General features: G+C 45.5%; 3 protein-coding genes across 8 annotated transcripts in view; 2 read left to right on the top strand and 1 right to left on the bottom strand.

The window, feature by feature from the left end:
• Positions 1-7,610, top strand: part of MARK1 (microtubule affinity regulating kinase 1) — a 62,354-nt gene extending 54,744 nt beyond the window's left edge. For 2 of the 6 annotated variants that reach the window (XM_056357337.1, XM_056357339.1), the window contains exons 16-18: positions 282-536; positions 3,327-3,371; positions 5,504-7,610. In XM_056357337.1, coding sequence (XP_056213312.1) covers positions 282-536; positions 3,327-3,371; positions 5,504-5,858 — 655 coding nt within the window. In that variant the 3' untranslated portion in view covers positions 5,859-7,610. The remainder of the gene's footprint in view (positions 1-281; positions 537-3,326; positions 3,372-5,503) is intronic. The other 4 variants (XM_056357340.1, XM_056357338.1, XM_056357341.1 and 1 more) reach the window with 3 other exon arrangements.
• A 3,320-nt stretch (positions 7,611-10,930) lies between these two features.
• C12H1orf115 (chromosome 12 C1orf115 homolog) lies at positions 10,931-15,138 on the top strand. Its single transcript, XM_056357704.1, has 2 exons — positions 10,931-11,229; positions 13,632-15,138. The coding sequence occupies exons 1-2, from the start codon at positions 10,966-10,968 to the stop codon at positions 13,749-13,751; spliced, it is 384 nt and encodes a 127-aa protein (XP_056213679.1). The 5' UTR covers positions 10,931-10,965; the 3' UTR covers positions 13,752-15,138.
• Positions 15,139-22,584: 7,446 nt separating this feature from the next.
• Positions 22,585-23,156, bottom strand: PFN3 (profilin 3). Its single transcript, XM_056357731.1, is given in 2 exon segments — positions 22,585-23,036; positions 23,038-23,156. Coding segments are annotated over 2 exon segments (402 nt in total). The 5' UTR covers positions 23,103-23,156; the 3' UTR covers positions 22,585-22,699.
• Positions 23,157-23,523: the final 367 nt, after the last annotated feature.

The raw sequence follows: 23,523 nt of genomic DNA, 5'->3' as shown, positions 1-23,523 counted from the left end.
AGATCTTACTACAGGCTTTTCTACCTTTTTCCTGTGTTCTATTATCTGTGTATATTTTTTTAACTGCTCTTACTACTTGAGATAATTTGATTTTGCAATGAAAATATCTCTTGATTATTTCTAAGTATGAATCATAAAAGCAAATCAGCAGATTCAGGTTTAAAAAAAAAAAAAAAAAAAGAATCAAAAGTGGTGTTTCTTTCCTGTCTTTGAGAAATGGTTATCATGTAGGAGGGTTTCTAGCATAGTCTTTCTCTTTATTTATGCTTCTGTTTTCCCAGCAGTGCAACTCAAAGAGTGCCTGCTGCTTCCCCGTCTGCTCATAGTATTAGCACTACCACTCCAGACCGAACCCGCTTTCCTCGGGGGAGTTCAAGTCGAAGCACTTTCCATGGTGAGCAGCTAAGGGAGCGGCGTAATGCCACTTACAATGGACCGCCCGCCTCACCATCACATGAAACCGGTGCTTTTGCACATGCTAGAAGAGGGACATCAACTGGTATAATAAGCAAGATAACTTCCAAGTTTGTTCGCAGGTTAGTACCTCGATTTTTAAGAGAAAAAAATAAAAGCCCAGCTTATAACTAGGGCCATAATTGCAAAGTCATTGAGAATTTCCAGTTTAAGTCTGAAGTAAATGTAAATTTAGCTAGAATGCTGCTTGTTTTGTGTCTACCTTCTAGAACCTGCTTTGTTTTACTTCTCTGTGTGCATTGTAACCATTATGTTTGATGAGCTGTTCTGCTGCTTTATGTTAAAGGAGCCAGAGAACACTACTCAAAAGATTTTTTTGCTCATGCTTTACAGCTAAAATACAAAGATGCTACAATTACGTTAAAATCGAATTAACTTAAATACTGAAAGCAGTGACTTAAAAATCAGTCATTATTTAATGTTAATAATACTTCACTTTTTTAATGGGATTTAGTTTTTGGCAAGGGCTATATTTACGACTTTATTGCTGTGCTTAGAGGGAATTGGTATTAACAGATTATTTCAGGGAATTCTAAAATCTGAATAAAAGTTTAGAAGTGGGCAGAAGTCTGGATGTCTGGAAATACTAGTATTTCAATCTCATGCAGCCTCATATCGGGTTATCAGGTTCTTCAAGCGTAAGTTCAGGATTCTGAAAGGAGAAAACCCACACATCCTGGACCTGCGTTCATTCCTGTGATGATGCTAACAGTAATAATACTGTGAGGAGAGGTGCTGGGAAAGATTTTCAAATACATTGTTTAATATCAAGTGACTCTTGACTTAGCAGTTACAATCGCTTTCCCAAAAGGGGACTTAATTTTCAGTTTGCCTCTTTCTAACAGTGATATACCTATAATTTTTAACCCCACTTGTGGATGTGTCCATACTGCATTATTGTGTTTTATAACAGAATTGTATCTGGAAAACCTCTATTTTCTTTGTAGAATCATGCTGTTATGTACTGAACTCTTGTTATTTCTGTGTATTAAAAAAAAAAAAAAAAGACAAATTCAAAGCTAAGTTGAGCTAGTAGTCATAAACTTGTAAGTAAAATATCATGAATTTCATAAGGTGGTATTACAAGGGAAAAAAAGAGAGAAAAAGAGTTAGAAAGCTAGAAATGCAGTGATGTTCTTCATAAAATTCATTTTACCTGGTGAGCTGTTAGTGTGTCAGTGTGTGTCTAAGTAATACCTCCTATGATAAACTAAAAAAAAAAAAAAGTATGTGAATTATTTTCTTTTTTCAGAAACCTGAAGATACAGGACTATGATCCTCCATTATTGGTACCTCCAGCATTTACATAGTTGGGGGGGTAGAGAGCTTATTCTCTGGTTTTAAAAAGAAAAAAAAGTTACCATTAAGTTAGTCAACTGTGTTGTCAGTGTAGATTTCCAGATGGCAAGCAAGGTATTTTCTGTTAAGTAACTAACCAATTTCAAGAGCACAGGCTGGTTTTTTGCGTTGTAGCTCATTGTGATTTACAGGGAATGGTATCTTGAACTTTTTTTTTTGAAGAGTGAGGCCAAAGAATTAATTCTTTCACTATGTTAAACTACAGTATTAAAATAATATTGTAAACTATGTATTTAGAATTAACAATGTAAATTGATGTCTTTTAAAATGACCTCTACTATAGAACATTTTTATACAATTTCCTGTTATGTTTTATACTGCTAAAAATACATTTTCCTATAGTGAAGGACATGTAGAGGTTTTTGTTTGCTTTGTTGCTGGTGGATTCTTTTTGTTGTTGTTTTGTTGTGTGTTTATTTTTTTAAAACTTTGGGTTGTTTGAGACTTTGAGTGGCTGGGATTATATGGGTGGAGCTTCAGGGCAGGGGGTTGCTGTTCTTTTAGTTGGTCACATAACTGCATACTTTTTAACTTCTTACTGTTCAGGAAATTATTGTTTAAAGCACACTTTGATTAGAAGGTGTCATGAAAGAGTTTTTTACTATCTTTTGGCAAAGGTAAATGCCTTTTCTGGTAAGTATTTAAATAAAAACATAATGACAATGCTTTAATGAATAGGGTAATGAGGTATTTTGTATTAACAGTTTATGTCAAATGATACACCTCTGATGTTAGTTACTAAAGTGTTTGTGTTTTGAAAGTATTAATTGAAAATGGGTGCTAAAATGTTTGTACAGCAACACTAGGAATGTACTAGGTTGGCTTATACAATCTATGGATGTTTTTCAAGTTGCTTCAGACTAAAAAGGCATAATACAGAACAGTTACTTGGTAAAGTACAGCTCTAATTCAACAAGACAAAAAAATGGTATGTGTAACCTAAAGCTCACTGATAATCTTACCCAAGTCAGTGTTAACAGCTGATTTGCTTAAAGTTAAGCAGACGTTGAAGTCGCCTTTCTGAACTGGGCTCCAAACATTTGGTCTCGCAAATTCTTAGGCACGTCTTTAATTACTTGAACGTGCTTAAGCTTGGGCACGGACCAAGGCCTAAAGGTCTGGCCCAGAAGGGTGCAGAGTGGAGCCCCCCTGCACCACCCTGAGCCGCTGCTCCTCTGTGCTGCTGGAATTACATGTGGCCATTGCTCCGTCTGCAGTAGGTCGACAGCGTGTTAATTTTACCATCAGTTAAAAACACCAACATTAAACAATTACATGTCAGAGTGGAAAGAAGCAAAGGTATTCATAAAGGGAAATTAAAATTACAGCTGTGCAAAAATACTATTAAACAGTATTAGGCTTGACAATATTTTACTGGTTTTATTTTATTTTTTTTTGGTTCAGTAGCTATTTAACATTGCTTTAGATGTAGGTTTTCTTAACTTTTATTTTTCACCTTTATCATTGAATCTCAACCTTAACTTTGTTTTGAGGGATCCAAGTGAAGGCGAAGCCAGTGGCAGAACTGACACCTCAAGGTGAGGAGCCACTATTAATACTTCGCTCCTAGGTCTTTCGCATCAAGGTTTAACTGATTTCTTAAACATTTTTTTAATCAGGATGTAAAATAGAATAGTGCTTAAGTAATGTGCATTTCAAAAATGTTTTTTATTTGAGGGGGGGAGGGGGAGGGGGTTTTGGTGAGGTCCTTTATCCCTCGTTTTTGCTTTCTTGCGAAGTATTTAATACAAAATTTTATTTAAGCATATTCCTTTGAATAATAAAGCCCCCTGTAGGAGTTAACCAATCGTTCAGGCACTTAAAACCATGTTTTGGCTTATAAATATTTAATGGTGTTTACTTTTGGTTTCAGTGGAAAATGCAGTATACTGTGTGTGTGTCTGTGTATATATATGTATATATTAAATTTTTACTATAGTTACATACTCTGTTCATTACTAAAGCTGCTGTTTGCCAGAAGTAAACACCTTATAGTCCCTGAGAAATGAATGTCACTTTGCACCGAGACATAAGTGACACTCAGACAAAAAGGGTGGTGACTGCTAAATACTGAATTTGTATGGCAACTGCTGTACATAACTCTATAGGTGCTTTGTTAGTAATCAAGCATTCCTTCATATGCTCATTTTCCAGTATATCTGCTCTTTTGCCATGTTTCAGCATTTGGTTCTGCATTTTTGGTGTGCTTAGCACAGTGCATAATTTTTTATTTTTATGCTCTCTAATGAACAGGCATTGTAGTTTGCATTCTAAACTGGTCACTTACAGAAAGTACCAACTTAGTTTTCAAAACAGAAGGCCTTTATTTTAAAAAAAAAACCCAGCACATTCTTAACAGGATACATTGTATAATACACAATGCGTTCTATCTATGTTAGCCCTTTGCAATTCAAAGTCTATTAGCTGTCGAATTCTTGACATGGAAAGGGAAAAGAGATTAATCAAATGTTCAAATGAAATGAAGTGTGAAGTTGCTTTCAGCTCTTGCTTTCATTCTCTAGCTTCCTCTACTTTTTGTCATCCTACAGTGTCTGTTTTGGGCTAAAAGTCGTTTGAGATCTTATCCCTGCCATGCTCTATCCCTTAATATTGTTGTGGTTCTCTGGGGATCACTCTGAAAGTTAAATTAAAAATGCTTGTTTTGACTCCTCTCTGAATAGCGATGGCTTATAGACTACCAAAATGAGAACAGCACCTTTCCCCTTGTGACGGATGGGGAGGCATTAGGCATCTCAAGTACTTGGGACAAAAACAGAAGTAGCTGGCTGTGGAATCACTTTAAAATAATTAGTGCTGTTTCTCAAAATGATTTCTACAATGGAATAAGTAATCTATTTGGTAGGGAAGCATCAGAGTAAGAATATTCATTGGAAATCACTCCCTTGAAATTTTGTCCAAGTCATTGTGTCAACTGAAAATACTTTGTGTCTACATGTCACTGTTTGTTCTGTGAAAAAGCTGCTGGCTGTGTGCTCAACTGGTTGACAGACAAGCTGTTCACAACCAAATTACAGCGCAAAATTCTGCTTCATCAATTAAACGAAAGCATGTTATCATAAGGTCTTTTTACACAGAGAGAGGTCAAAAATACGTGATAAATGCAAAAGGGGAAAAGGTGGAAAAGAGGGGAGGGAATTAACTGAGGACTTGTGAATTGCAGGGTGGGATTTCTTCTGCTGCTGCTTTTATAGTATGATTTATGCTTCAGGATTGTGTCCCTCAACCTCAGTTCTGTTGGTGTATGGCATGCTCCAGATCATGAAATCAGCAGAAACTCAGTCATGCTTTCACATAGATTCCACTTTCTTTGGAGCAGTACGGAGTAACGTGTGTCTGCTGCAATTACCATTGCACATGTCATCAGAACGTTTTGGAGCAGGGGTTTCCAAACGTGCTTTGCTCCTGTGCCGCTACTGGGAGCTGCGCCGGTGCTCTAGCAGCTCCCAGCACTGTGCCAGAGCACGCGCACATGCAGGAGATAGTGCACAGCCGTTCCAGCAGTATCCATCTGACTCTTTGAATTCGCTTTCCTGTGACTAGTGGTGTGCCAATTGCAGTTTAGAAACCCCTGTTCAAGAGCTGTATTTCTCTTCTGTGTCGTGGTTATACCCCTTGTATCTTTGACTGTTCTGTATGTCACTTCTTCCAGGAGTGCTTCTGGGGAGCCAAAAGACAGAGAGAAGGAGGACAGCAAAGATTCGAAGCCGCGCTCCTTGCGGTTCACGTGGAGTATGAAGACCACTAGTTCTATGGACCCCAACGATATGATGAGAGAGATTCGGAAAGTGTTAGATGCTAATAACTGTGATTACGAACAAAAAGAGAGGTTTTTGCTCTTCTGTGTGCACGGTGATGCACGACAAGATAGCCTTGTTCAGTGGGAGATGGAAGTCTGCAAACTGCCGCGATTGTCGCTCAATGGAGTTCGTTTCAAGAGAATATCTGGGACTTCTATCGCATTTAAGAACATTGCATCCAAGATAGCAAACGAGCTTAAGCTGTAAAGAGAACCTAAATTTTTTGGGATCAGGGAAGATTCATACATGATCTACACTTTGAATGTACTGGTTGCGCCTAATGTGATTGGCCTGTGAAACCCCCATGTAGAAATTGTCCTTATTGCAATAAGGTTATACATAGTTATTCAGAATTGTAAAGTTAAATCCAGTATGACCTATATTAAATAACTGTAGCTAAAGAAGTTATGTTCACATGTACAGGTAAGTATATAGAGCATTCTGTTCATTTTATGTTCATAGAGTTGTATAATAAAAAGATGACTGCTTAAATTCAGATCTTGTATAGTTGTCTAGATTTCTGCACAGAAATGTATGTTTGATGCTTTGAGTTGGAAAAGTTCTTCCCTATCATTTACATTTTTGGTGGGTTTTATAAATCTTACCTCTATTGTGCGTTTTTTAAAAAACTTGTGTCCTGAGTCAAATGCACAAAAATAGTTTTCACAACTGTAGCATGACCATTTTTAATTATTTAAAGATCGTTCATGATTTGAACCAGAAGCCGATGAATAATTGGCTTTTGTTCTACACGAGACTGTTCCTGCTTATCTTTGGCTCTTCTCCTTGTTATTGGACAGTGTTTAGTTGAAAAAATACAAACATGTTTACAGTGTTGGCACTTACAGTTTAAAAACGTTGTTCTGCCTTGGGCCAGCTCAGAGCTGTGGGGGAACAGAAACCAGGCGTAGGTGACGTTCTGTCTGCAAATTACAGTGCTCACTCCCATGGCCCGTTAACAAATGTAGCACCAAAATGGAGAACCGTAATTATTTCATTTGAATATCATGGTGTAAAATATCACTTGTTTGCTGCCTTCAGAATACTCGAAATTCCATTTTATGGAAATATATTAATATTGGGACTGTTTAATAGCACAAGATAATCTGAAGTGTTGACCAATTGTATGAGTTAATAATACCACCTCAGGAATTAGCTTGGCTTTTGGAACATGTGCCCCCAAAGAGTACATGCAATTCCACGTAATATTTTACAGCTAAACATACATTGTTTATAATGATAAATTGTTGATTTATGCTTTCGTGGTTGTACAGTTTGTTCCCATGTAACCTGTTTGTGTTTAATATTTTACCAGATTTCTTGTATTTATTCCACATCATTATGCCTGTAATGTGCAGCTTTGTAATTAGGCACTTGCCTACAGAAAAGACAAAAAAGAAAAAAAGAAAAAACACCCACATTTTTTTCCTTCATAATGAATGATTATAAACTATGTAAAACCACTAGTACTGGTACATTTTAATACTTGTTATTTTGTACTGAATTAACCATAGAGGTTGGTTGTGCAATGTTATTTAATGTCGTAATTACTGTAATATCAACATATGGGCCCCATCTGCACACTCTTGTGAAGAATAGAAAGTTCATTAAGAAACTGTCACTTTAAAAAATAAAAATTAAAAAAAAAAAAAAAGATGTGGTAAACTCTGTAACCCTAAGTTAGAAGGCTGTAAGTGTAGTAAATGTGCCATTCTCTAATGGCTTCTTGACCGAGATGGACTTTTACATACTGTACTGTGATGTAGCTTTCCTATGTAACAGTTATGTTCGGAAATGGACGTGTATTGTTGCCTTAGAAAAAGGGTGGTGTTGGAAAGAAAGAACTGTAGCCCCTTTTCTTTTTTCATCTGATGTTCATTGAAACAAAATCTGATGCAAGTCATCTTGATTCACTGGTGCACTCTATTAAAACTTACTTGAACAGTTCTCATACTAAAATACTTGTTGTTTGCCCTTTATAAAAGCGCAGTAATTACTGCAGGTAGCAAAATAGGCTGAAGGAGGCCAGGCTTCATCTTCAGCATCGTGCGAACTCGGGATTAGCATTGCATTGGTTCTGTGGTCCTGCGCTGTCCAGAAACTATCGGTGGTTTAGCACTCAGAAATGGATGTCCACGAGCTTCTCCAGAAATTCACCAAAAGCCAGCCTCAGGAGGGGTTTGTGTGTCTGCTCAATTTACCCGTAAACGTCCATGAATGTTTAGTTATCCTTGAAAACACACCGCTGGAACGTAACAGTGAGGTTAATCCAAGATCACATACGAACTTAGTCATGAAACAAAACCCTTTGCCTTTTCGGAGCGTTCAGTAGCAAAAATATAGGTCATGCCGAGACGGTAGATTAAGCGCTTAGGACAGCGCCCTGCTTTACGTGCCCCGTGCCTACCTAGCTAACTTTGCCCTAGATTGTTGCTGGGTTTCGGCACTTTGTGTACCTGGAGATGTATTAATGTTCCACAAAACACAGATAGCGTTTCCAAAGAACAGGCTACAAATTTTACTTCCACTCTCCCATGAAACGCTGCGCCCCAAAGTGCCGGTGTAATGTTTCTGTATACAGACAGCTTGCTAATGGCAATATTTCCAGCACCTGCCAGCGATTTGAAATTGCCGTGATTCCCCAACCCTGCTGACCTCCTTCCTTCTGCCCTCTTGGAAGATGAGCTGTGAACCACCTTATGCTCTCCCTAGCAAATACACTAAGGAGTATGATCTGTGTGAAGGGTGTAGCTGCACCCAAACTCATCATTTGGCTTTCCAAATCTCCTGTGCCTGGCAGGAATAAGACGGGAGGATCTGAGAAAGGAGCTTTTTCAGAATTGCTGGCTTTATTGGCAAGCAGAGCGTACTTTGTGTGGAAATCAGTGACATGTTGCATAGTGAATCCTCAGTGCCTGTTTTTTGGGTCCCTCAACTGCTGCCTTGTTACATACCTGTTTCGTGTAAGTTACTCCTTGGGTAAGAATGAGATAAGAACATTTGGATCAGAAATGCAGCTTGACTTTCACATGGGAGGGATCAGTGCAGCATTATGTCAGCGTGGCGTTATCCTGAGAAATCCAAAAGACAGTCAAATGCCACGTCATGTTCCACGGCTCTGGGAAGTGATGGGTCTCTGATGGATCTTCAGGGGGCTTATGTGTTTGATCGTAACTTCTTGGCAGCATTTCGGGGTGGGGGGGAGCAGTTGGAATACCACATGGTTCTGCTGGTTTGGTTGGGGTTGGTTTTTTGCTTGCTTTCTTTAAGGTACGCAGACACTTCCAAACTAAGTAGATCCCTTTTCATGCAGTCCAGTTTAAAACATTAACACGGATATGGGTGAATGAAAGGACTATAAACATTTGCTTCTGCTTCTCTGGATGAAAAATAATGCTTGAGCACCAAGTGGCATCATTAATGCTAATTAGTTATGATGATGCTAAGATTCCATGAGCTGTTAAGACACGTGGCTTTGGATACCCAGTGTCACACACCCAAGAGGTGCTCTGGACCTCTGAATCCAAGAACTTGTGGTTCCCCTGGTGCCATGCAAATGGAGACAGTAAATCCCAGCTGAGAGACATATTCCCTGAGGTTTTGACAGTTGAACTCTGGAAAATGAAACAAACTCATGAGGTACAAACCCAGTCTGTGGGGAAAGGTACAAACCCGTCTTGAGAAGACCGCTTACCTTTGACTATCTTTGCAATTCTTGTTTAGGGGCAAAGTATACATGCAGTAATGGATCTATAAATAGAAACCTAGATGCGAACACTTTTTAAAGTCCCAGAAAAAATACTTAATGCATTTTTCCCTTCAAAATTTTTCAGGAGACCTTGAGGCTAACAAGATGAAGGATCCCGTTCAACAGCTGCTTACAGATTACCGATCTTTTATTTCTTGATGCTACTACTTAATCAGAATCTAGCAATTATTTCATCCCTCAAACCATTTAAGGAAGTATCGCGTGCACATCTACAGCAACGCAGCAGAGCATGCGAAGTGTAACTCCTGTCCTTTGCTGCTTCAGGCTGCCGGCCACGGGGTTATCAACAGGCACTCGGGACAGGACCCGTGGTGCTCCTCTGTTTCACTGTCTCCGTGGTGTCGAGGACACACCTGCAGGTGCAGGACATAGGCAAGTTCGGCATCTGGCTCCAGCAGGTTTGGGGAAAGAACTTGGGTGGCTCAGAAAGGGGCCCTGCGGGTGCTGCCGCAGCCGGAGCCTGGAGGAGGGAGCCCGGGGGAAGGAGAGTGCCGAGGGCCGCACGTGGCCTGTGGAAGGTGTCTGGGACAGGTGCACTGAGCATGACACCCTCTCCTGGGTTTAGGTCTCCACTCGACCTCCTGGAGATGTAACTTAAAAAACCTGGTGAGGGTAACAGGAATGCCGATGCCTTTAATATAAAACAGGGGAAAGGATGAAGCACTTTTCCTACGATGACAGACCCGAGACTCGGCCCATGCCTTCTACCCTTCCGAGGAGCGGCCGAGCCGCCCGTTGCAGCTCTCCGGTTGGAGCGGCGGTGGCCAAGCGCTGTCCCCGGGGCAGGTCACAACGCCAGGCACCGGAGGCACTGGCTGAGCCTTAAGGCTGCGTCTCGGGGAAGGGGGGGGACGACACACACACACACACAGACACACACACACGACACCAGCTCGAGGCTTTGTTCCTCGGTAAGAAAAATCCACGGGAAAGGATTAGTCTGAACCCTTATTGCATCTGCTTAGCTGAAGTATTTGCACGTCTATCAAAGGTCGATAAAGTTCGATAAATGACATCGATGCTCCCGACACCGCTCTGCTTTCTTGGCCCGCACCAGCGCCGGGCACGGCCCGCACCCGGGCAGAACCCACGGCGGAGGCTGCCCGTGGGGTGGCGGCTGCGGCACCCCAGGGGTGGCCGAACGGCCACCCGGGGCTGCGGCGGGGACACCGCCACTGCGGGGCTGCCAGGAGCCGGGGCTGCGGGGGGAAGGCAGCGACCCGGGCCGGGGCGGTCTCGGTGTCCCCCCGCGGTGGCGGCAGCCGGGCTGCCCCTCCCCTGGGCCGCCGGCGGAGCGAGCCCCGGCTGCCCCAGCGGCTCCCCGCCGCCCCAGCGAGGCGAGGTGCTCCGCGCCGGCGGCCCGCGGGTGCCGGAGCCCACCCGCCACCCGCCCGCCGCCGCGGCTCCGCCGGCCGCACCCGCCCGCCCCGGCCCGGCTTCCTCGGGCAGGGCCCGCAGCGCCGCTTCCCGCCGCCGTCCCGCCCCGGGGAGGGGGCAGCGGCCGCCTCCAGCCACACCTGCGGCGCGGCGGCGGGCGGCGGCACCATGGCGGTGGGTGCGCGGCTGGGCGCCAAGGCCAGGGGCCGCTACTCCCGCCGCGGGGCCGGCGACGACCAGGTCTCCATCCTGCCCGGCGAGGAGGCGGCGGGGCAGGGGCAGGAGCAGCAGCAGCAGGAGCAGGAGCAGGAGCAGGGCGCTGCCGCCAGGAGGGTGCGCTTCGCCCTCCTGCCCGACTCCTACGAGCCGCTGCACCCGCCGCGGGCCGCCCGCAAGCGGCCCTACGGGCAGCGCCTGAGGAAGTACGGCAAGGTGAGGGCAGGGGGCGGGGGTGGGCACCGGGGGTCTCGGCACGGGCTTTTCCGAGGGGCTGTCGGAAGGGCCTCTGCGTCCTGGGGCGCCGAGCTCAGCCGGGACGGGCAGGCAGCCCCCCGGGCAGGACAGGACAAGACAAGATAGTCCCCCGGGCAGGACAGGACAGGACAGCCCCCCGGGCGGGACGGGACAGCCCCCCGGGCAGGACAGGACAGGACAAGATAGTCCCCCGGGCAGGACGGGACAGGACAGGACAGCCCCCCGGGCGGGACGGGACAGCCCCCCGGGCCGGGATCAGCGCAGGGAAAAGCTGCCGGTTGGGAGCAAAAATGACACTAAGCCGATCCATGTGATGAGTGCTTTGCCCGGCTTTGTTCAGCGTTTCCCCCGGCGTCATTGCTTTGACACTGTTCCTTAAAACTTCCCACGAATTGCCCTGGTTTGGGGCGGATTTTTCCTTCTGCCCAAGTGCCCGCAGGGAAGGGCACCACCATCCCTCCCCACTCCATTGCCACCTCACCCGTTGGGTGTCCCCTGAAAATCACTGGTAGGTGTTAAAAGAAAAAAAAAATGCAACATGTTCTTCCTTGTGTGGCACCTGGTTGGGACCGAAATGGTTCTGTGGCTTTGCGGTGCGGAGCCGCCAGCCCTGCAGCGTGGTGGGTTGTATGTGGCCCCCCCGGGCAGGTGCCTTTGGTTACAAAAGTGCTGTTGGGAAGCATTTGATTATTTTCCACTTGTTCGTGTCACCCAAATACAGTTAAAGTATGTCTTGGATATCTAGCAAAAAAGAGTTTTGGTGTTAGTAGGAAAAAATCCGTCTGGTGTCAGGAATCCTTTTCCTACCAGAGAGATCACAGATACCAGTACGAGACATGATTTTCTATGCATTCTTTTAAAAAACGATGATACGCTTGTGATGTCCGACACGCAGAAAATGCTGGTTAGGCTGGCAAAGTTACTCCGAAATTCACAGTGTTTACAGGTGTAAGACATACTCATGAGCTGCCTGACCAACACTACTGTTTCATAAAGAGATGAATATTTCCTCTTTCCTGATGGATTTGATGCTTCGAGTTCCCAGCACTGTGATTTCCAGTAAACCACAGCTTACACCAGTAAACCCCCATCAGCCTCCAGTCCGCCGGCTGATGGGTGCTGCTGCGTCGCAGCCATGCGTCAGTGCGCCCTCGCTGCTGTTGCTGTGTGTGCTGGTGGCATGAGGGCGTCGGGACGGCGTTTAGAGCCCAGGCCGGTTCTTGGACGCCGCGTATTCCCCTCCGTATTGCTCAGGCCACATCCCCCCGGGGCAGGTTTGCCAGTTTGGCTCCGGCGGTGAGGAACGACAGGTGCGGGCCGGGTGGGTGAGCTGCGTGCGGGGCGGGAGGGAGGAAAGGGGTCGCTGGTGTGGCGCAGTGGGACGGGGGCAGGTGTGGGAAGGGAAGGCCCCGCGTCCCCTTCTCCGTCCTCGGGCTCGAGCTGCCTTTTGATTTTGCCATCTTAACTCACATCAAGCCAGTTTCCATAGGAGTAAATACAGTGCAGTTCAGCTATGTAATGGCATGCAGTACTACTGTAATCCAGCTACCCCAGTAATCCCAGTAATATAACAGATATTGACTGGATTTCACCCATTTAAAAGTATATTCTCTGTTTCAGTGTTTTCCATATTACAAGAGATGATTTTGATCTAGTCCCCCACAATCAGCGAGTGTTACTAACAGTTAATTCCAATATTCCTCCCAAACTGACCACATTGTATTAATTCCCCAGTCACGAGCAGCCATATGAGCAAAAACGATCAAGAGTGAAACTAAAATTGGATTAAGGTTTTTAGTTTAAGTAATCTGTAGTGAGTTGTCTCTAACACAGTATACGGATGAGTTCTTAAACACATACAGACATGGAACTGGGTCAAAACATTCTTATTTTGACCAAAAAAATCTTGTTTTGACAAAGAACAAGGAAATTTCCGCAGAAGTATTCTCAGTGGTTTACTGCTGCCTTGTTCAGGACCAGTTTTAACAGCTTACATGCTTTTAGGAGATACTAACAATCTTAGAACGTGTGTGTGGGAAACATGTACCTCTACAGACTAGGTATGAACTTAAACTAATTTTATTCTTGAATAGAAGCCCATGTGAAAGCCTGGCTTCCTGTGGAGGCTGCATCCGTTCGGTCTAACTATACTCTGTGGGGGTGTGTTTCTGTATAAAAATAGATGGTAAAATGTTATTCCATGCTCAAGCCCTCATTAGCTACAGGAGAAATTAATTTTCTGGGTCAGTGACGCTGGCTGTCAGAACGATTTTATGTGAAGGTATTTTCCATCACCACTTTTTTCTTTCTTTTTTTTTTTTTTTTTTTTTTTAATCCCCTTCTCCCATCTCTCTCTGCAGAACGTCGGCAAAGCTCTGCAGAAGGGATGCCACTACTTGGTGGTCGGCCTGCAAGGATTGGCGACGGCCTATTCTGCTCCCTTCGGAGTGGCGGCTCAGGTGGCATCCTTCGTCCGCTAGCGCAGCTCCACGCACCCCACGGGGGAGGACCTGAGGACATTGCTGCTTTCTTAGGATTAAATCTGAAACCCGCACCTGAGAAACCTCTTGGACAAACATTCCCAGCCCGGAGCCCCTCCACCAGCCCCTTCTCCAGGACTGGGGGCTCTTCTCTGCAAAAACTTCCAGCGCTTTATGAAATCAGATCAGGTCTAAGAAATGCAAGGATAAGGAAATAATCTTCAATTCATTGAGCTGAAGTTTGTTCTCAGATATGAGTTGGCTTTCTAGAGCTTTGCGCTGTGTGTGGAAGGGAGCCAAGGATGGATGGAAAAGCAAGTAGATGAGGGGGAGAGAAATGAAAGAAAACAGAGGATGCAGGAGCAGGTGGGGAGGTGGAGGTCTGAGTCTGGCTAGTGAGAGGAACTGTCAGAGCAGTGGAGGAAACGGGTAACAGGGGATCAGGAAAAGATAAGTCTTTGGGGTTCTGAAGTATTTTTTTTTTTTCCTTCAGAGGGTTAAGATTATGAGTATACTTAAAAATGTACCTGGATAGAGATGGATTGTGGTCTGAGACGCAGAGAGCTTTGCTGCATTGCAGCTGTTCAGTTCAAACACTAGGCATAATGAGTTTGTGTCTTAAGACTGATGCAAAAATCCAGAAAGAAAATGAGGTGTGTTTGTCTTCTGATTTGGGGGCATTAAAGGTTCACTGTGATTAGTATTTCAAACTTTTCCTCTGCTGCTGTGCAATCTGCATGTATTTTTTTGACAGAGCTGGTTTTATATCTGATATACCTGATTCTGGAAGCTGGGGCATAAGAACACCCAGTTCTGTGATGTTCGCCAGGAAAAAAAATGAATGATTAACTACGTCTGCAAAAAAAGTACATACAGCGTTTGGTATGAGAATGTACAACTGTTTGGTGTAAGAATGGGGCCACATAACCTGCCAGCTCCATCTTTGTTTCCATTTGTGGAAGTTTAGCTAGAGGATATCAACATCAGACGGCTCGGCTCCATGGTGCGGATGGAGCAGCTTCCATGTCACACCTCCAGGGATATAAATTTTGTATTGATGACACAGAAACAAGGGGGTTGATGTGCCTTCAAAATTTTGGGGGTTTGGGGTTTTTTTCTGTCTTTTGTGGTAGAAGGAAATTATTTATTTCTCTGCTACCACTTTCTCTATTATAGATCTTTCTAGTTTTGATACTGGGTTTTGTAATCAAGGCGTTGATTTATCTGGAAAAAAATGCTGTTTGCTTTCTTTGCCTTTTTTGAACAAAGAGGTTTGCACGTCTTTGCAAGCCTCACTAATTCTTTTCAATGTAGCAGATGAAACAAAGGTGGGTTTTTTATTGCTCTTTTCTAACTGGACTGTAAATAAAAGTAAAGTGGTCCATGTCATGTGTTTACCTACATGTACGAGTAGGCGCACAAAGGAGTTTCTCGGTGGTGGCCCAGGCAGCGAGGGGAAGCTGCAGTGTAAACATCCCCATGGCATTCTGCCGTGCCCTGCTGGAAGGAGCCAGTTGTAGCCCAGGCTGCATGGAAACGCACAGGAAAGGCAGGGTGGGGAGATGAGGCTGCAGAGGATCTAGGGTTGGGGTAGGAATAGCCACAAAGGGATTTCAGTCATTGATTTCATGCCTTTGGTTGTTCCTCTCGAGCTTCCTGGTGGGGACAGATTCTATCCCTTCAATCTGCCCCACCAGCATGCCAGAGGGTGTTGATAACTGCTGTGTCTTGCAATAAGAACAGGGCTGTCCTAACATCCCCGTGCCACACCAGCCTGTATATTTTGGGATTCACTACAGATTTTTTTACAACACTCTATGTTTTACAGTGCTTTTACAACATGAATCATTAGAGCTTTTTTTTAAATGACTAAAGCAGTGCAGGGGGAGATTTGTGTCTCCATTCTTCTGTGAGAAAGGAGTGTCCGTCTATTTGTCCCTGTGTCCTCCAAGTGGAAAGGCTGCTCCCTTGTTGCAATTGCAACACCCAGGGTCCAACCCATTCAATGCAGGGACTTTCCACAAAGGTAAACATGAACTTCAGCTCATGAACCGCTTGCTCAGCACAATTGTTGCCACTGATTTTTGCCTGCTAACCTACGGTCTCTGCCTACCGGGAGCAACTTTAAGGGAGTAACGCGGTTGCTACCTATGCAGAACCCAAATGATATGTAAATGGTGCTTCTGTGTGAGTCTGAGAAAAGAAAAGCTTGATGCATACTGGTGAGTCAGCTTCTGCTGAACAGTGTTTCTAAAATAGACCAAAAACGAAGAGGAGAAAGATAAAGTAGGCAAGTAACCTATGCTGTTGCTATAAAACAGCTGGTGATTTGTGCCAGCCTATTTTCCTTCCTCAGAATGAATTGATGGTTCTCACTGAGGCTACCAATTAGTGCTGCTTATCAGTTCTCCTTGAGCAGTAATTTACTCCTCAGCTGGTGGAGTGAATTTGTGAGGCCAAACCTTGGCCTGAGGGTTTGCTGCTCTCTTCAGCAGCCCCAGCTGACAACAGCAGTGTCTAGAAAATCTGAATCGGGGCAGAGGCCTGAGGTTTGATTTTCATTCAGCGGGGTAGATGGCAGAGGGCTGTAGTTCCTGTCAATCACGGCAGCATCCCTGCTGCGCCAGGTCTGGCTTAGCCATCACGCAAACAGGTGGGACAGGGCAGGTCCTGCAGCGCTGTTGCTAAATGTTGTCTCAGTGACGTAATAGGTGAGGAAATATACCCCACCTAGCTCAGCATCGGGCGGCAATCCTGCTGAGCTAGCAAGAGATGGCAACCTCCACCTGAAGTAGAGCTGTTGTGCTAGGAGTTTGCAGGTGACCCGGAGGAGAGGCTGGTGCCGGCGTGGAGGCTGGGCTCGCCGGGGCAGCCCTGACGGCGTGCCAAGCCAGGAGGGCAGCCCAGGATTCACCTGCAGCTTCTGCACGGGCTTCACGTGCTCTTGATGAGGCTGGCTTTGGAGGAGCCACCCCAGCGGGGAGAGCTGTCAACCCACAGGCACAGGCCGGCTCCTTTTAAAATGGGTTCGCCTGGTGCCTTTGAGGAACAAACCAGGCGTTTGACCCTCTAGTAGACAAAGGTGGGATGTGGCAGATATTACGGTACAGCGGGCACGAGGGGAAGCTTTGATGTTTGAGCTGGATGAAATACGTTCCTCCCTTCAGGCACTTGCTTGGCACCTCTGCCCACCACTTCACCTTGCAAGTTTTTGTTTTCAGCGGTGTGCTGTTGTGCTACCCAGTGTGTGTCCCCAGGTTTCCACCCGCCTTTCACCATGTCCTATAACAAACAACAGGATAAATAAGTTCAGGAAGTTGACTACATGCAAGCGTGGCAAGAAGCAGTCAACTGGTCCAGGCTTCTCTCAGGAATGAACTCCACTAACGTGACAGCCTAGCAAGTCGCTTTTAAATTAAATCCCTGGCCATTCCTAGTGCCTGTTCGGTGAGTCACAGAGCAGTATAAAGCTTATTTCTGTTGGTTTTCCAGGGCATTCAATTACTATCGGGCTTACCGTAGGCTCTGAGGAAATGGCAGAGCTATTGTCCTTTGTCCTGCGAGGTTAGCACAAGGAAGCCCTCTTGCACAGCTTGCTTTTGAAGTGCTGTAACTGAAGAGAGCCGTACCACGCCACACCGCGTCACTTCGGTGCTTTGCCAGTCCCCGGCCAAGGTTCCCTTCAGGGATGAACAACCTTTCTGTCTTCTGCCGGTCTGCAAGACTGGCAAGAGGGCAGGTTTTGCACTGGGGTGCTGTAAAACCAGTTCTTTCTTTTTCTGTACCCCGAGCCCCTTGTTAGCTAGGCACTGGCCTCTTCTGAGACAAAACTGCTCCTAAAATGTGTACCAAGCTGCTGCAGTTAGCTGTACAGAGTGCGCTTTGGAAATAGTTTTTCTTCAAAAAGCAACAGAGACCCTAAAAAGGTTGTAGATTAATGAAGATAATTAAATTAAAAGAAAGTAAAGGAATAAAATTCTCCTTTCATTCTCTTCATAGGAAGTAGTATCAGGCTGCCGGGCCTGTTTGGGGGTGAAGTCTAGCCTGAGCTCAGGGAGGGCAATGCTCCTTCCTAAATCCCGCGTCGCCTGCGAGGAGAGGCTCAGGGCTCCGGCTTTGTTCAGCTGCAGGAGGGAAGACTTTGGAGGGACCCAACAGCAGCTTTTCAAGACCTAAGAAGGCATTGCCAACAAGATGGAGCCAGGCTCTTTGCTGAGGTCTGCAGCCAGACAGCAAGAGGCCATGGCCATAAATTGAAACTGGGGAGTTTCCAGCCAGATACGAGGTGGGGAAAACCCAGTAACACGGTAATTAAGCATGAGAAGAGGTTAGTTCAGGAGCCTGGGGAGCGTCCGGCCCTGGGGGCTCTCACGGCACATGACTGCACAAAGTGGAGAGCAGCCTGGTGTGAATTCCATGTTGACCCTGCTGTGAGCAGGGGGCTGGAGGATAAACCTCCTGGGTCCTTGGTCCGGTGGGTGGATTCTGCCAGGAGAGGCAGAAAGCTTATATTTACCTACTGTATGGAGATGTAAGAGACTGACATCCTCACTCTTGCTAAAAACCCAGACACTACGAGTAAAGCTTTGCTAGGAGCGCCTTGGGAAGGTGGCAGCGCGAAGCACCTGAGGAGCAGTCTGGCCCCCAGCAAAGTTTCCACCGCATCGCACTTTACCGGCTGAAAGGCGATTGTCCTTTAGTGCCATCTCCTGGGAAAAAATCAGATTTCCAGCCTTGTCAGCTTGCCTCCTTGTTGTGATTCATCTCCTGCAGGGATTTCCCGTCCTCCCGGAGGCTGGCCTCCCGGTTTGTCCACACCCATCGTCGGGATGCTGGGTCCCAGCAGTGGCATGTGCGTCTCCATATACCAGTGTTTTCTACCCAGAGCCTCCTGTAAGCACGTGTTTCAATAAAGCCGTAGAACACTGTTCTTGAGCTGGTTTTTTTTTCCTTCAACACATGAAACTGCATTACGCTTTGCCCCGAGGTTCTTGCTGTACCTTAGAAACGTTCATTAAGGATGCTTCAGTGGAGGGACAGGGATGAACCACGGCCACTTCTCGCTTCTGAAGGTCATCCTCCACTGGAGGGATCACAACTGCTTGAGGCAGGACATGTGATTTCAAATGCAGGAGGAATGGAGGTCGGCAGGCTGGAATGACCTCCCCCAGGAGCTGCCTTGGACCCCAGCTCCAGCACGCCGTGCGTACTTGCCTCCTAATACTTTGGAATCCCCCTGTCTGTGCTGCCCATGAAGGAATCCTTGTTCCTTGCTTTCCTGGGACGCTAAGCTAGCATCAGACTGTTTTTTCAGCTGTGGCTGAATCACGGCATGGACTTGCCTGCCCTTGGTGAATCCCATCCTTCCCCGTGATGGCTGCTGAACCATAGCTGCAAAAGTGCTTGTGCTGCAGAATAAATGCACTGCTCCCCGGTAAAGCCTCTCCTCTCATCCTTACCTGCTCTCCCAGATGACATGCAGCTCTACCCTGACTATTCAGACTCCTGAAGCTGCCTGGCGGGTATTATAGTCACCTGGAGAACTGCATTTACAGAACATTGGGAGAACTTGTAATGCTAAATTAAAATTAAAATGGTGATTTAATTTTATTGATTAAAATTTTAATGAAATCTAAAAAAATTAAATTAGCCTGTGTTAGTTAATACTGGGACGAACATTTGCCTGGAATAACCATTTCTGTATTGTCTTGGTGAATTTAAAGAGACTGAAGTTTCCCATTTGACTGGAGGAAAAAGAAAAATTTCAATTCATCTTCCTATATGACTGGACAGTGAACAAAGCAGTCTACCAACCTGCCTGGGTTTTTGGTATTATGCTTCTCTGTGTAGAAAAAATCACACACACACACAAAATCCCTTTATCTCATTGCTCTGGCTCCATTAAAAGGCATTTATCATTAATGGCTCTATTTTAAATTCTATCATCGCCAATTATTCATCTGAGATTTTTCCATACATGAATTTCACTTGGCTCATTTCTAGTGCATGACTCACTGAACTCTGATTTCTTTGAAGATTTTAAGAGGAAACAGCAATGCTTTTATCCTCCTCTCCTCTCTATGAAGATCTTTTGAATTTATTGTTTGTTCTAAGTTTGGAAGAAGGATATAACTTGTGTGGGTGTAATATAATTTTCATCATATCTTGTTAAAATCAGCATAGGATGACTGCATGCTTGGCCACGTCATCTCCGCGTCCCTGCCTTTTGCTGAACTATCAGATTCACTGGAAAAATAACTGGCATATCCCTGGTGTGGTCATTTAACCCTATTCCTTCACTGAGACAAGCCCAGCCTGCATTTAGCTCCGTCCTAACACTCTGTCACCTATTCTAGGCAAGCATTTTGCTGTCTTTGTTACTGGATTTTTTTTTTTTTTTTTTTCAATGCCCATCCAAATCTCCACCTCAGGGTGATATTTTATGCCTTTCCAAAGTACAGCACTGTGCACATACTGAAGACCTACAAGACCCTAGTCACTTGTCTTTTTTTTAGTGGAAGCAAGTAAGATCTTTCAACTCCTTCCTCATCATTCATCTTAGACCTCTGGTTGAGCCGCTGCTACAAGAGAGTCCAGGTTTAACTCTAGAAGAATTATCTCCAATTGCCTACTGCATCTGAAGGCAGGGATGTCATTACTTTCCCCATAGTATTTGTTCCACCTGAAAATGTGTCATGTGGATGCTTCTGAGCAGACACCATGGGTTTTTTTTCAAGATAGGCCAGCATCTCCCGCTTTCATGACTGAGAGTGCCCAGCCCCAGTTTGCTGTGGGACCGACACTGCAAATCCTTCATCTGATCAGACACATTTTAAGGAGCCTGAGGCAAGAACCTGGTCCAGAGAATTTGAGCATAACTGTCCTGAAGTCTGATGAAGTTCTAAGCAGTTGAAAACACAGTCACTTCCTTTTACCCTGCCCGCTCTGGCTACAGCAAACAGAATTCTGTCACACGAGATGCTGCGTTTGGACTGTAGCAAAAGCAATACCTGCATTTTGTCTGCATGGCTCTGTTCACATTGCTTTACAGCAGCAGGAGTTGGTGGCTGCTAGATAAGCACAGGTGTACCTGGGATGGAGGATTAAACAAACCTGCGGGTCAAGCTATTTACTGGAGGCTTTCTGAGGTGCCTGGTGTATGGATGAACAGGGCTTTCTTCCAAGGCTGCAGCCTTAGACCTGAAATGCTAAGCCACAACCGTGCTCTCTGCAGCTATTTTTGATTTTACATTCCTTGTATCACAGCAGGAGAGGAGAGATTATGCAGATGCTGCCGCCTTCTGTTACTCCTCTTTAAGCTCTTTCACACCATAGTCTCCAAGAAAAGTCAGGGCTGAATGTGACAGCTGCTTCTTGGGCCTGGGCTGAACAAAATCTCACTAGGCTCCAAGCTGGTAGATTTAGAGAATGAAAATGTAAGGTCCTTCTTGGATTTGGAAAGAAATTTTTCTCTAAATTAATATGCAATTGTTAGCAAAGCTGTTATTTCTGAATTTAGCTAGTCCTTAACTAGTCAGTTTAGTCCTTCAAACTGAAAGAATCTGGTTTTGTATACCATTGTGCTGCCTGTAATGTGTAACTAGGGAGGAGCTGTAGCAATTCACACCACCATCACACTATATAGGTCCGTACTTCTCCAAATTCTCATGCCAGCAAAATATGTATGCACTCCAGATCTATTTTCTCTCGCACCCAGAAGAAGGGAGCAAGCAATAAATCACCCTAATTTTTTTCCTTTATTCCAAATCTTGTCATTCTGATGCCTTGTAGACCAAAGTTCAGAGGGCAAAGGCTTTCTGCATTTTGTGATTTGCACAGCAGAGCAACACCAGTACTTGAGAAATCAGAGGAGACAGTTACTTACTTTTGCCTTAAGCTTGTGAAAATAAGCATGAATGTTCATCAGGAGTGCCCATGCTTTTTAAAAACCTTGTGGCCAACATAAATAATACTTTTTTTTTTCATTTCTTGCATTTGATGCATTGCTTTTATTGTTAGATTCTAAAACCAGTTTGTGGTTTTGTGTTTTTATCCCTTTAGTACTTACGTTAATTTGTTTTGATTCATGCTTGTAAACACTGCTTATCAGGCGGTGCTTACTAATTAGGCAGTCACTGCAGTTTTGTTGAACATTTGCTAATACATTAGATGCCTGGCTCTCCTTACAGTGTTTTTCTGCTCCTGCGGGTGCAGTTGCAGATTAAAGATCTCCATGTGAATTAAATTAAATTACAAAATATTGACTCCATATTAAATGAGAAGATTAACAGTTATCAAAGAGCGCAAGGGGCTCTCAAAGCGGCGTTAAGAAGGGGTTTCAAATTATGTGGAAGGTGAGCAGGTGGCACACTGTCTCTGCACGTGCCTCCCATGCAGTCCAACAGCAGCACAAGGCTCTGCTCATCAATAATCTCCAGAACAAACTGGGCTTGTTCAGGGGGAAATTCAAAATAAACACCAGTCCTGCTTATTCTTAGTGTTGTGTCCTACTTGTAGAAGCAGAAAGGTCTCAAAAACAATGACTGGCATTTAGGGCATGATTTAAACAGCAAAGTGTTGAGCAAGAGGGCACAAGGGTTGCCCTCTCTCCTGTCCTTTCCCAAAGCTAATGTTATCAGAAACCTTCACCCCCAAATCAGTCAGTAAAATGGGAATAACAGGGAGCAATTACCCAAGGTGGCCAGGAGACCACTCAAGTAATACTGAGCATCCTGATGTGGAATGTTCATTTCACTCCCTGCTTGCACCACAGGTGGTCTGGTAGACTGCTGGTGTCCCTGCACTGCTGCCGGCCCAGCACACCCTCCCCAAAAGAAGCAGGCAAAGACATCTGCAACAAAATCAGGTTTATCTCCATTCTGGCCTACAGCAATGACTGTGCCCCCCCGCTCGGGCAGATGATGTCTGTCTCTTTTGTGCTGTTTGCTTCATGCTTTCATGTCCACAATCATATCGTGAACCTTTTGATTGAGGGCTCCTCCATGGACTCCCTTCTCACCCATGAGTAAGATCAGGGCTCTGGGGGTCTTGCCAATACAGATGGATCTGCTGTCACTGCCTTTGCTTCTGACATCCAGCACGTTGCCTTCATCCACCAGCAGGCTGTCACAAATCACACCACACTTTTTGCCAGCTACAGTGATTCCCGTTAGCAGGAACATTTTCTGATCCTGACTTGTGATCAAGCCCCCTTCTTGAGGCGAGATGGCTGCGAGGAGCCCCCCTGGCTTGGCCACCCACACACACTTGCTGCCAGAGGCCCCAAACAGCCCCATCATCAGCGTTCCTGCCCGCCGGGATGCCACTGACATAGTACTTCCAGCAACCCATGGCAGCTGGGCTGTCCGAACCGCTCAGGAACGCCCAGCGCCAAGCTTCCCCATCTTCTGCCTGCCAGGGCTTTGGTCTCGGCACACTGATCCTAAAATTTTAGATGCGTGAGTTTGGCCAGATTCCTGCAAGGGGGAGCTGGGGGAAACCAACAGCCCAGGCTCTTGCTTTGCCTGTGAGGTGGGATGTGTGATGGCAGCGGCGTTCGCCGCTCCCGCCCGCGCCATGGCCTCCCACTGGCCTGGCATGACTCCCACCCGCGCCACGGCATCCCCCCGGCCTGATATGACTCCCACCCGCGCCACGGCATCCCCCCGGCCTGGCATGACTCCCACCCGCGCCACGGCATCCCCCCAGCCTGGCGTGACTCCCACCCGCGCCACGGCATCCCCCCAGCCTGGCGTGACTCCCACCTGCGCCA

Source organism: Falco biarmicus, chromosome 12 (assembly GCF_023638135.1).
Source record: "Falco biarmicus isolate bFalBia1 chromosome 12, bFalBia1.pri, whole genome shotgun sequence".
In the NCBI taxonomy this organism is placed as follows: domain Eukaryota; kingdom Metazoa; phylum Chordata; class Aves; order Falconiformes; family Falconidae; genus Falco; species Falco biarmicus.
The sequence above is the reverse complement of the archived record's forward strand: the minus strand, read 5'-3'. Positions and strand labels throughout refer to the sequence as shown.